At 56.5% G+C, this 12,669-nt stretch overlaps 3 protein-coding genes across 3 annotated transcripts in view; all 3 read right to left on the bottom strand.

Annotated features, from left to right (window-relative positions):
- Positions 1–55: 55 nt before the first annotated feature.
- CHGG_03577 (uncharacterized protein) lies at positions 56–4,847 on the bottom strand (the record flags this gene model as incomplete). Its single annotated transcript, XM_001230092.1, has 3 exons — positions 56–2,052; positions 2,174–4,648; positions 4,793–4,847. The coding sequence occupies 3 exons, from the start codon at positions 4,845–4,847 to the stop codon at positions 56–58; spliced, it is 4,527 nt and encodes a 1,508-aa protein (XP_001230093.1).
- Positions 4,848–7,600: 2,753 nt separating this feature from the next.
- On the bottom strand, positions 7,601–9,393 carry CHGG_03576 (uncharacterized protein; the record flags this gene model as incomplete). The annotated part of the gene is made up of 3 exons (XM_001230091.1): positions 7,601–8,413; positions 8,489–8,863; positions 8,932–9,393. 3 exons carry the CDS (start codon positions 9,391–9,393, stop codon positions 7,601–7,603), a joined length of 1,650 nt encoding a protein of 549 aa, XP_001230092.1.
- Positions 9,394–12,237: 2,844 nt separating this feature from the next.
- Positions 12,238–12,669, bottom strand: part of CHGG_03575 (uncharacterized protein) — a gene marked incomplete at both ends in the record, with an annotated part of 2,735 nt that continues 2,303 nt past the window's right edge. The window contains one exon of the mRNA XM_001230090.1: positions 12,238–12,542. Coding sequence (XP_001230091.1) covers positions 12,238–12,542 — 305 coding nt within the window. The remainder of the gene's footprint in view (positions 12,543–12,669) is intronic.

Raw genomic sequence — 12,669 nt, 5'->3', positions numbered from 1 at the left:
CATCCAACCCCCTTCCCAAATCGGTTTGTCCTCAAACCGAGGCGTGATTCTTATATTATGTTTTTCGTAGTCTCCGTCGTGGCCGTTTTGGCGCGGGGGGGCTTCTCCACCCATGGCCGGGGGGGCCGGGTTTATCGGGGTTCAGCTCATGAAACTCCAAGAGGGCGCGGTCGCAGCCTTTCAGGCATTCCTCGGGCTCCCATGTTGGTTCATCATGGTATTTCCACTTGATCTGGTAAGTCAGACCATGTTCCTGGATATCTTCATCGTGGACGTCTAGGATGCGCTCGAACTGCCATCTGTCCTCGATGTTTCCGTCGTCATCTCGCTGAGCGATACGGCCAGTGATGTTGCGGCGCTCCGCGGCGTTGAGCTCGGCTTGGCCAGGGATTTCTTCAGGTTGCCAGAGGCGGACTTTCGAGGTGTGGAAACTCTTGTTAACGCGGATGTGGTCGGGCAGGTCGATGACAACGGCGCCCTTGTAGACGGCCAGCACAGGGAACGGTCCGTCCCAGTTGTCATCCCACTTCTTTTTAGGCCTGTTGGTCTTCATATTCTCCAAGCTCACCATGACCATGTCGTTGACCTTAAACGTCTCGCTCTCGTCTCGTTTCCTGTTGGCACTGTCCTCATATCGTTGCTGCGACATCTTGGCTAGAGCTTTAAGTTGAGTGAGGATGCGTTCGAACCGTCCAGCGATGGCATCCGCACGGAGAAATTCCTTCTTAGCGTGGGCTGGGACTGCAGATGGCACGGGCCCCAGGGGTTCAATGCCGAGGCGCGGGTTGAAGCCATAATTCGCGAAAAAAGGCGAGACTCCTATAGTCTCATTGACTTGGTTGTTGGCGGCGAATTCGGCGAGAGGGAGCCAGTCCACCCAGTCGTCTTGAGTAAAGCTGACATAACCGCGGAGGTACTTGTTCATAGCTGCGTTAATGATCTCCGTCTGGCCGTCCGTCTCGGGGTGGAAGGCTGAGCTTGGGCGAAGGGCGGTATTGAGGCGGTGGCTGAATCGGCGCCAGAATTCGGAGACGAAGGATGAACCGCGGTCAGAAATGATAGTCTCTGGGGCGCCATGCAGGCGGTAAACATGATGTAGGAAGACTTCAACCAGCTCGTCTGTGTCGAGCGAAGTGACTGCAACCAAATGCCGCATCTTTGTGAGCCTATCGACTACAGCGAAAATGTGGCGGTAACTCCTGCCGTTGCGCTTGCATTCGGGCAAGTCAACCACGTGGTCTATGGAAATATCCGTCCACGGCCGGGCTGGGAGTTCTAAGGGCTTGAGGAAACCGGGGGGCGCAGAGCGGGGCGTTTTCGTTCGGAAACAGAGAGCGCAGTCGCGTACAAACGTGGCGGTAAACTGTGAGATCCCAGGCCACCAGTAGGTGCGATTCAGCAAATCCAAGGTCTTGACTCGGCCTGGGTGACCGGCTGGGCCGCTGCTGTGGGTGCGATGTACTACTTCAAGTCGCAGCTCGGGCGCGTCAGGGACGAACAGCCGATTTCGAAAATAGATTAAGCCGTCCACAATCGAGCATTCGGACTTGTCGCAGCGGAGGAGTTTTCGGATTGCCTTGGGCCAGCGGCGTGTGGTGCGATCTTTGTTGCGCTCGCCTCGCTCTCGCAGCGCGGCGAGCATCTGTTGCGCCAGTGAGTCTTCGGTGTAGCCCTGGCGAATCAGCTCGTCAATTGACTTCTGTTCCGGTTCGGGGTCCATGGTGGCAATGAATTCCACGTCGCCTTCCCGGCGCGCTGAACCGAGTAGTTCTCTCAGGATAGACGGGTCGACCTTCTCGGGCGGGAGCATCACTTGTTCGCGGTGTTTCAAGCGCTCGTCGTCGGCGCCGGCGGGTTTCACGCCTGGGAGTCTGCTAAGCGCATCAGGGATCGTGGCCTTGGCTCCAGGGCGGTAGGTGATGACGAAATTGAATTGAGACAAGAACTCGGCCCAACGGACTTGACGCTGGTTCAACTGCTTGGTCGTCATAAAGGTCTGGAGGTTCTTGTGATCCGTGACGATTTCGAAGGCCTCCTCGGTTCCTTGCAGTTCTGGGCGCCACTCTTCAAGCGCCTTGACGATGGGCCAAAAGTTCCTTGTCATAGATCTCGTAGTTGCATTCCGGGGCTGTGTGCTTGGACGAGAAGAACGCGACGGGGCGGAGCTTGCCACCATCGTCTTTCTGATAAAGGACTCCGCCGGATGCCCAGTTTGAGGCGTCCGTCTCGACCACTGTCTTCTTAGTGTAGTCGTAGTAGGCGAGGACTGGTGCTGTGGAAAATGCTGTCTTGAGCTTCACGAATGCTGCTGCTTGGTCTGGGCCCCAGGCCCAGGCGACGCTTTTCTTCAAAAGGCGAGTCATCGGCTCTATTACCGAAGAGTATCCCTCAATGAAGCGTCGGTAAAAGTTAGCGAAGCCTAGAAACTGTTGGAGCTCCTTCACCGAGGTTGGGTCCCTCCAGACTTGGATTGCTTCAACTTTGTCAGGGTCCATCGTCATCCCGTTTGTCGAAATGATCAGGCCAAGGTATTTGGTCTTTGTCGTGTAGAATTCCGACTTGTTGATGTCGATCTGCAGGCCTGCAGTGCCTAGGCGCCGGATGACTTCATCGACATGGCGGGTGTGCTCGGCTCGAGTCTTGGAGAAAACGAGAACATCGTCTAGGTAAGCTGTGCAGTAGATGTCCAGGGCGTCGTGGAGCACGTGGTTGATGTAGTTCTGGAACGTAGCTGGTGCATTACAGAGGCCGAATGGTGTGACGAGCATTTCGAAAAGGCCGAAACGGGTGATGAAAGCTGTGAGCCATTCATGGCCTTCGGCCACACGGATGCGGTTGAAGGCAGCAATAACGTCGAGTTTCGTGTAGAACTTGGCACCACAGAGTGCGTCTAGGGTCTCGCGGATCAGTGGTAATGGGTACCTGTTCTTGATTGTCACCTCATTGAGGCCTCGGTAGTCGTGGCAAATGCGTACGCCGCCGCCGGGTTTGGCGGCCAGGAGGAGCGGCGCCGCTGCTGGGGAGGTTGACTCGCGAATAAAACCCTTGTCGAGCATCTCATCAATCCATTTCTTGACGCAACGGAGCTCGGCTGGCGAAAATGGCCGGTTCTTGAAGTATGGGGCTTGCTTGCCAGGCATGATCTCAATCTTGTGGTCCCAGGGTCGGTGGGGCGGGAGCGATTCGGAGTTCTTCGTAAGAAAGTGTTCGACATGGTGGTGGAACTCTGATGGGAGCTGTTTCAAAACATCCTCTCGGGTGACCGGTGCCTTGCTCTTTAGAAATTTTTGGACATCCTCGTCGACAATCTTGCGGCGGAGGAGTTCCGAGCCGGAGCCTAGGTTCTGTTTCAAAAAATCGTGAAAATATTCGGGCATCACTTTCCTCGCCTCGTCCAGTGTGTAGTCTCCCTCGACGAGACGGCGATAGGCTGTCTCGGAGAGTCGTGGCAACTCGATTGCGTTCATGGGGAGCTCGGAGAAAGCTTGCTGGTTCTCTTCTTGATCAAACACTCTGTTCAGTTCAGTCATATGGATCCTCATGACCTGGACGCCTTTCTCTTTGCAGAACTGAGCGAAATTCAGGCCGCGGACGCAGCGGATGTCGTCAGTATTGGGGCGCTCTACTGGCTGCGTGTCTGGCTGGCTGACACGACTCGGCCGGCTATAACGAGCGGGTGAGAGTCGGTGGCCGTGCACGAGGCGCGCAGGTAGGGGGTGTGAGGTTGGACGAGCTGGGGGGAATGTTTCCATTGCTCTGCTCTCGGGGCCTGCCGATGGGGTAGCCGTCTTCAGGGCGCCCGGTCTGGCGAACGGCATCAAACGGTGGGTCGGGTGTCGCACAGGCCCTTCACGTAACTCGAAAGGCTGCGGTGGGGGCGGCTGGGGCGGCGGGGCCGGTGTTGGCTGTGGTGGTGTATCCACATACACTGGGCTCGGTATGATTTCTGTGTCCGTGGCCCAGTGGACTCGGCGGCGAGGTTTTGTGGCTAGTGACTCCGGAAAGTCGGTTTGGAGGAGTGTATGCTTGTCGTCTTCGGCGTCTTCGACTGTGGGTTGGTGATATTTGACTGTCGGGATCGTGGATCGGCCGATGGGGGCGGAGTGTTCCTCGGGGGGTGTAGTCCAGTTGATACAGTGGTGCGAGCAATATTCCGATGTGAAGACCACACCGAGGTTCACGAAATCCAAGGTTGGGTTATGTTTTTGGAGCCATGGTAGGCCCAGAATGATGGGGGTTCGTGGGGAAAGTGTCGTAACGTAAAACAGCGCGACCTCGCTGTGACTACCAATAGTCATCCGTGACACGAAGTAGTGAGTCACGAAACTGGAAGGTACTCCGTCTGCGAGGCGGAGCGGTTTCGGTTGGACTAGGCGCTTCTTTTGCGCTCCATACTTGATAGCAATGCTCTGGTCGTCTGCAAAGGCATAGGCCGAGCTGCCGGTGTCAACGAGGCTCACTGTTTCGACGGTGGAAGTGGGGGACTGTGTGCGCGTAGAGGCGAGAGATGTATGGACAAGGATGGAATTTTTATTACTGGTGCTATCTGCGGCGCGCAGGTCAAGAGACTGCTTCCCCAGGACCAGTGGTGCTGGGTCTAGCAACAGAGCTCGGATCCTCTCATCCTCTCCCTCATAGAGTTTCGACCCTCGCGAGCGACTTAGCGCAAGGGTTGATCTTTTGACTGTATCCAGGCTGGGCTCGGGTCACGGCCCAGGTTGTAACTCGCCTGGCTGGCGCCCGTCAGAATCGGTGGGCGTGTAGTCTGACCGGACCTCGCCGATAACATGACCTGTCTCATGATCGGCGGCGCGTAGCTGGTACTGGTCCTGGTGCCAGGGGGCCATTTGGTTGGTCTGAGGCTGGTAGACTTGAGGGCGCGGCTGGGCGGCGTGGCCGCCCCGACCGTGGAAAGGCGAGTTGCCGCTTCTAAAACTTCCACGGGGTTCACTGGCTGTGGCGCACGACGGGGCGACAGTTTTAATGATAGAGCAAACTGTCACAGGACCACGGTAGGTCTGGGAAGATAACTACGTTGCTCTATGAGGAAGGGAAGAAACTATGGAGATGCAGAACCTGAAGATGGGTATATCGGTCAGGCACGTGACTAGACACGTGACCTGTGGACCAACGGTTCAGTGCCGTGACACGGAATGAGTGTAGTACGCGCACAGACCACTGCAGAGTATGACCGGGAATGCGCATCCAACCCTAACCCAGGGCACCGGGCGCATTCTCCGTCACAAAACCCTTGGCTTTCTTGACTGCAGCCAATCGTCTGGGTATCGAATCGATCAGCTGGTCAATCTGAGCCTGGTCGATTGACCACCAACATGCACGAAGACATCTGGTAAATTCAGCAACATCCAGCTGGTTTTTCTTCAGTAACCAGATATCTGGATATTCCTGCTTCATCCTCCGTTTCAATAGAGCCCACATATGCTTGATTGGGTTAAGATCTGGGCTGTGAGCTGGCCAATCTTCAAGTACCTATCACGGTCAGGATCACCGTGGTAGGGGCAAGCTGGTATATTGCGTGGTTGCACGAGGAACCGAATGTGGGAGGCGAGGCGCACTCAGGGAAAACCCTGTGGCTGCGCACAGACCAGCGCAGAGCTACGTACAGCCCACCTCGGGGTTCAGCCGTGCAACCCTAACCCTACAAGGAACGGGCTGTGCCCGTGACAGTACCTCAATTGTGTGGTTCAGGAGCCACTCGGTCGAGGATGCAGATGTATGTACTCGGGCATTGTCCTGCTGGAAGTGCCTTGTACCATCGTAAATTGGAAGAAGACCCTTTTCCAATGCTTGTTGATAGCTCATGGAGCTATCAACAAGCTTTCTGGGGAGGTTGATGGTCACGTTCCATCACAATAAGGTCGGTCCTCCCTCCCTTCCAGATAGCAGCCCAGATCATGATGGAGATATTGCCTTTTCCATGATTCCGTAGATTGACGAAGCTCTTATCCCATTTCTGAGAGGGAAACCGAAAGACCCAAGCCGTTGGGCTACTCGAATTGTTTTGGCATGACGATTCGTCGGTGAAGATAGACTAGAGGTTGGTTAGCAAAATCAGGGACCAGCTTCAGAGTCACTTACTCGGATCAACACTTCGATATTCTCCAACCAAAAGCAAGCAAACTTATATCTAGCGACTGCCACGTCCTTCGTCAAGGGATTCTCTTCTGGTGCACGCCATTTCCGTATACGATGATGGCGGAGAACTCGGCGGACCGTTGATCGGGAGATTCCGAGTATCAACTGTATTAGTGGAGCATTTGCGTTGATAGGCGAAGGGTTCCGCCTTTGGCCAACTGAATGATGTACCGTCTCCCGACGTGTAAGAACCTCTGGCCGACCAGTTCTAGGTCGGGATTCAACAGTGGTTGAAGATTCGAATCGATGAAGTGTGAGTTGGACTGCCGCCCGGCTGATGCCAAACGCGCGCGCAACGGCCGACTGGCTTGCCCCAGCTGCAACGGCACCTATAATAGCTGCACGTGCAAAAGGCGACAGTTCCTGGCCAGGTTGGCGCCTGGCCGTCAATTTGGCCCCGATTTCGTCTAAATTGACCATGGTAGGCTGGAGTTCTGTTAGTTGGAAGATTGAAGATGGTGAGCAACGTGTCGCGTCGCGCGTTTAATTGATGTGGGGTGCCGCAGACTTTTGAACCCCCACGGGGTGCTAAGGCCCTATAGGCCCAGTGCCTCCGGGCGAAATAAATTCCATCCATCCATCCATAAGGGCAAGTTTAGTGGCACGGGGCCCGATCCCTAGTGGCACGGGGTCCAGTTCACCGCCTTCCTAAAACATCAATGCACGGCTGACCGCCTTTCCTCTGTAGTGCGGTAAAGGGGGGAGGGGACCTATTTCCTCCCCCCAAACGGCGAAAACGTCCTTTTTTAAACGATTTGGGTGCATATGAAAATATTGATCTTACGCTCTTAACTCAGGATATACAGGCATGAATTCCTAGCTACTGTGACTGGGGCGTGTCTGATACGGGCGTTCCTAGCGATATAGCCACATCAGGCCCAGTTGATGCACCTCCCTGAGCCCCATCTACTGCATTTTGCTGGCCCTGCCCCCGTGCGGGGCCTCTACCCTGTCCTCTCGGGCCCCGCGACCGCCGGCCTCGGGCTCGGCCCCGGGCTTGCTGCTGCTCCTGTCGTTCAACGAGCTCCCACCGCGAGGGGTCTCGGTGTCACGGGGCGAGGTCAGGGGAGACGCGTGGACAGGGTCAGGTTCTGGCTAATGACTGAGTTGTGCGATGAGGAGAGAGGAAGCTCTCGCAAGGGGACGCTAACGGAGAGGAGATCCTGCTGCTAGTGTGGGTCTAGGTCGCGTGGGCACGTGCTGCCTACGTGACCTAAGCAGGTCAGGCTTGGTGCCGTGACACTCGGGCCCGCGTGGCGGCCGAAGCTCGGCGGTAGTTATCTCCACGGGGTATCAAAGCGACGGGGATCTCCTCCTGACTGACTGTAGGCCTACCACGCCTTGTGATTCCTACTAGCGGCTCTTCGATCGCGGCCAAGGGGTCGTTAGCGGCGAGGCTCACCTCAAGGTGCCAGTGGGGATGGGTATCGAGGTAACTAAGCTCCTAGTTGCTACGTAGTTTACGCTCGATATCGTGGGAACAAGGGAGGCCAAACTGCTGGTGGAAAGCCCCGGTGCACTCAGGGGGTGGTTCCCTGTGCCTCTGGGAGGCAGTCTGTCCGAGGTCACTCTTGACCCTGCTGTGGCAGATCCTGTGTTGCTGCGCCACGAGGCCAAGTGCCTTGCGGCTAAGGCGGTAGCGTAGGTCTCCCATCCATCGACAGCTGCTGTACTGCCCGAGCTGGCGCGTGGCCTCCTCGCCCTTCTTGGCGTTATATGAAGCCTCTTGGTCCTTCACGAGTTGCTCGACGCGGCTGGCGAGAAACCGCAGTTCTGCCCTTGAATTCAGCAGGTACGACTTCACCTCCTTGTGACTGCCCTCTGTACGAGAGGTGACCCGAACGCCGAAGTTCCGATTTTGACGGGTGAAGCACTCGAGGAAGTGCTTCCTCCATGGGAAGTAGGTCGACAAGATGTAGGAAACAGCGGGTTCTTGATGCTCGGCGAACTGGTCGATCAGGTGCTGCCACGCCATCTGGAAGTCGTCAATCGTCGAGGCATATACGCAGGCCTTCCAGACAGACAGAAAGCCGGCAGGGGTATCTTCAGTATCTTGAATCGAAAGGGGAGGGCCGATGACAGGGGCCTCTGCGATTAGATCCCTGAAAGTAGGGTCCACGTGATTACCCTCTTCTTCCTGTTCTCGCAGGGCCTGCTGGCTGGGCTGTTGGCCGTCGGGCCAGTTCCATTTCCTCTTGACCTCGCTCTGTACGTTCTTGAACACGTGCCACAAACAGATCTGCTGGTTGACAGTCTTCTAGACGGTGGCCAGCGCATTCTTGAGGGCTTTCTCGAAGTCGGTAATTGCTACAGTAGGTAGCTGGGCGCCTACAGCGACGCGGAGCTTTTCGAGATGCTCGATCAACCAAGTGTAGGCTTCTTCATCCTCCTTGTTGACGATGGCGAAGGCGACATTGAAGGTGGTATGAAGATTGGTAACGCCCGTGACGTTGAGGAAAGGCATATCGAAGCGGTTGGTCTTGTACGTATTGTCGAGGCTGAGGACATCAGGGAATCGCTTCCAGGCCTTCTCGCACCATGGGTATGTCCAGTTCAAGGCCGTGACATGTCCGCTTAGCTGGCGGACAAAGTGCTTAATACCAGTGTCGGTGAAGTGCTTGATCAGAGCCTGGGTAGGGGTATAGCCACCAAGAGCCTCGGCCTTAGCCTGGCTCATCTCGTTCTCGATGTCGCGACGGTGCCACTCCTAGATAAGTAAAGTGGGAGGTTAGACAGATAAAGGTGTGAGAAAAGGGGTAGAAAACGGGGGGTCACCTGATCTGGGTAACGCTCTCGCATCAATGCGGCAACACCACGGGAGCCAGTAGCCGTGGTCTTGAAGATCTGGCGGATCTTATCCTTCTGGGCCTCGGTCCAGGTCCTTTTGCGGTGGCTAGGGTAGGCTACGGGGTCTTGAGCTTCGTGATTATGCTGGTTAACCATGACCTTGAAGATCCATCGATCGCCTGCAAGTACACGCTGAACTGCCTTCGCCCTCCACGGACAACTCGTCTTGATGATAGATGTGTCCCGCAGGCCGACACCTCGGGTCTCCTTTTTATTGGCCCCATGAACGCAACTCAGATCGTACCGCCTCGGCGCGCCGTTCTTGTAGTCGCTGCATCGCACCTTGACGATTGCGTATCCTTGTTCTTTGGCTGACGCGTTGACATGGGCGTAGAGTACATCGAAGGACTCAAATCCATCCGCAGGGACGGTAGGGGCCTCGAGAGGCATCTTGGTAGGCGGCAGGCAACAGAGTGGATTGCCGGCTCGTTGGATCGTGATATAATATGGGCCCTATAATATAGCCAATAAGGAGATGCAATAAATCTTTTTGGACACGATGTTGCAGTCGGTGGACGAGGTCAAATAAGAAGTTGGGCGGTTGTGCACAGCGTTAGAGACGGAGTATGGAATGAGTGGGCGGAGATTCTGCCCACCCGGGAGGGTGGCAGAATTTCGGCAGAATTTCCGGACCCCGTGCCACTAGGGATCGGGCCCCGTGCCACTAAACTTGCCCATTCATAAACCTGGAGGAACGCGTCGGCGCAGATAACCCATAGCGGCATCAGAATATCGTTGTGCGATCAGTTTTAGGATGGTTGACGAATGTTGGGAAAGCAAGCAAAAGCAGTTCTTTGGTCAACCTCAAAAGCTTGTCATACAGCCGCGCCTTCTTCCTTCCCGCTGTGGATCTCTTGCTTCTGGCCGGTTCCGGAGAGCTTGGTTCCTTTCTTTTCTTTGTCGGGGTCCTGCTGCTCGAAACGGGTTGAGCGTCCAATAATTCTTCTGTGTCCGAAGCATCGTTCGAGTCTTCACCATCTAGATCATTAATTAGGTGAGCAGTGGCTGTGGAAGGCGGTGATATATACCTGAAGCTCGTGCCTCGTACGTTCCTCCAGGTTAAGGAACCTTTCGGAACATAAATGTTCCTCCAGGCACTAGAGAGAACAAGAGGGAGCGTGCCGCTTCGCGACCCGCCAAAGGAAGCCTGGAGGAACGCACCGGCGCAGTTAGCCTATAGCATCAGAATGCCATAGCGGCGGCGGAATGCTGTTGTGTGATTATCCACTTGCTAGTGGGGGACCAGAGAGCCGGAGGTGTAATTATACAATTGTGGGTCAACCGAAACTTCGTGCAAGCTCGTATATCCGGTAGCCTCCCATTCGTGATGAACTAGCAGGTTGAAAGCGACTCCAGCCGACACAATCGCGTTTAAGGACGTACGGTCCGCGAACGTCTACACCGTGCTTGCACTTCGATAGGCTTCTCCTTTCGCCTCGGCGCGGGCGTCGGCTCTGGCGTGTGAAGCGCGTCTTCTTGGCCATCTTTCTCTCTTCTTTGACAGCGGGGCCGAATCGAACAGTCAACGCAAAAAAATGTGGGAAATCTTGGGGCGCTCGGACTCTAACTTACCTCGGCCCGCGCGCCGTAATCGGCTCCCTCTCACTCGGCGTCACCCGCGAGTTCCCCATCCGCCGCATCCTCCCGCAAGATAACCCATCACGGCAGCACCAACGACAACAACCCCGACCGCGCTGGGCAAATCGCGATTTATCTCCTGCGCAACTCACTCCTAGTGATGCACGCCGACATGCAAGAAGAATGGAAGCACAGCATCAACCCAGCCCAGGCCATCGACCCACACCCCGGTCGCAGGCAACCGGCGCGTCAACATCACCTACCGCCACTACCGCGACGGATTTCCAGCCGCGCAACACCCCGCGCTGCCCCTGGTGGCGTGCCCGCCGTAACTTGCGCGTCGAACTCAAGTGGGTGGTAAAAGAAAATGCCCAACTATTTACATTACTGGCCACCAGCACAGGCCACCCCCACCCCCTCTCCTTCTCCTTGCCCTTCCTCGTCCTTACGCTCCCGCTCCCCTTCCCAACCATTCCCACCTCCGACCCCTTACCCTTGCTTTCGCCATCCCTTGTCACATCCCCCATAGGGCCCGCAACACCCACCTACCATTTACCCTCAAGCCCGCGCCGTGTTCCCGTCTCCGGCCCCGTCCGGGAACCGACACTGGTACGGGGGGAGGAGGATTTTTGGCTGGTTTTGGGCTTAGTCCGCTGTCGTTTGGGTTCTTGGTGGCGCTCATCAATGGTATTTTGTCCGGGGGGGGGAGTGGCATGGGCTGAAGAGTCGGTGGAACGTTGGGAGGCCTGTTTGTTACGCTAGACGGGGTTGTCCTGGACCGTATAACTCGCCGCATCACGGCATGCGCGTTCTCAGGCCCCCAGCGCGAGGCAATGGCTCCGTATCCCCGCACTTGGAGTAGTAGTTGTCCGGGGATTCTTCCCCTTTCCCATCATGCACGCGCCACTCCCGCCGATACGACGTGAGGGTTCCTCCCTAATTTTAACGTCGGACGTAATGTTGTAGTATCCCATCACCAGGTTGCAGTCAGCCAGGTCAGGAGCGCAAAGAAGAGGGATTAATAATGTAATGGATTTGGCCGTATGAGCAATCTGGCGGCGAATGGTTGTGTGTGACTCTACATTTGTGCAAATCGCGAAAAAGGGGGGTTTTATCTAGGGGAAGAAACGCAACCAAGGTCCTGTAGCAACTCCCAAAGCCAGTCGCTTTTCCCGTACCTGGGGACCCGGAGCAGGCCTGCCTGGTGAAAAGAGGCTCTCTCCACCGGTAGGCACCACTAGGCAAGCGATGGGTTCCAGTTGTGTACTGCCATCTCTGAAGATCTCGTCCTATGAACCATGCGCCCGTCCGTCCCAAGAGCCATCGTCGGCCTGAACACCAAACGCGATGATTCCCCAGACGGAAAACAAACGAGAATCCCAAAGAACAGTGACCCAAGAAGGGTGTGATCCTGAATCCCTGGCCCTCCGACCCAGCTGCCGTCTAGGAGCTGGGTCTGAAGAGGGCCAAACCCAAACCCAAATGAGTGAGTCCTCCCCCCGCCGAATTAAATCCTCGGCCGGGATCTATGTCCCCGCCTCCAAACAAAACAGAAATTTCTCTCTCCCTCGCGGGCGGTTTTCACAACCCGCCCGCCACCACTCATCCCCCCTCCGGGCACGCCCCCGCCACCCGCTAACCCCCTCCGCTACCCATCTAGTAGCGCATCACCAACACGCCCGCCTTCAGAATATTCCTGATCCCGATGGCCATCCCCTGGTCATTCCTGACCGTGACCGCGGGCGTCGCGCAGAACCGCACGCGGGCGTGCTCGTTCTGCAGGGCCACGCCCACGGTCACCCCGCCCACCCCGCCGGCACCACCACCACCACCAGTCCCGCCGATGGGGACATAGTCCAGCGGCTCGTGGGCCTCGGTCGCGAAGCGGGTGCCGCCGTCGTTCCACACATACTGGAACGTCAGCCGCGACTGGAACAGCTTGGTTCGACAGCTCCCAGGCGCTGGTTGTGATGCCGAAAAGGTCGTAGAAGGCCTCGTTGGCGATGTTGGTTTGTGTGGGGGGCACCAGGGCCGGGCGGGCCGTCGGAGTGCTGTCGTGGGAGGTGGGAAGCGGCGCCGGGGTGGTCT

The sequence above is a fragment of the Chaetomium globosum genome, genomic scaffold (genome assembly GCF_000143365.1).
Source record: "Chaetomium globosum CBS 148.51 scaffold_2 genomic scaffold, whole genome shotgun sequence".
In the NCBI taxonomy this organism is placed as follows: Eukaryota; Fungi; Ascomycota; class Sordariomycetes; order Sordariales; family Chaetomiaceae; genus Chaetomium; species Chaetomium globosum.
This window is presented reverse-complemented; position numbering and strand designations above follow the sequence as displayed.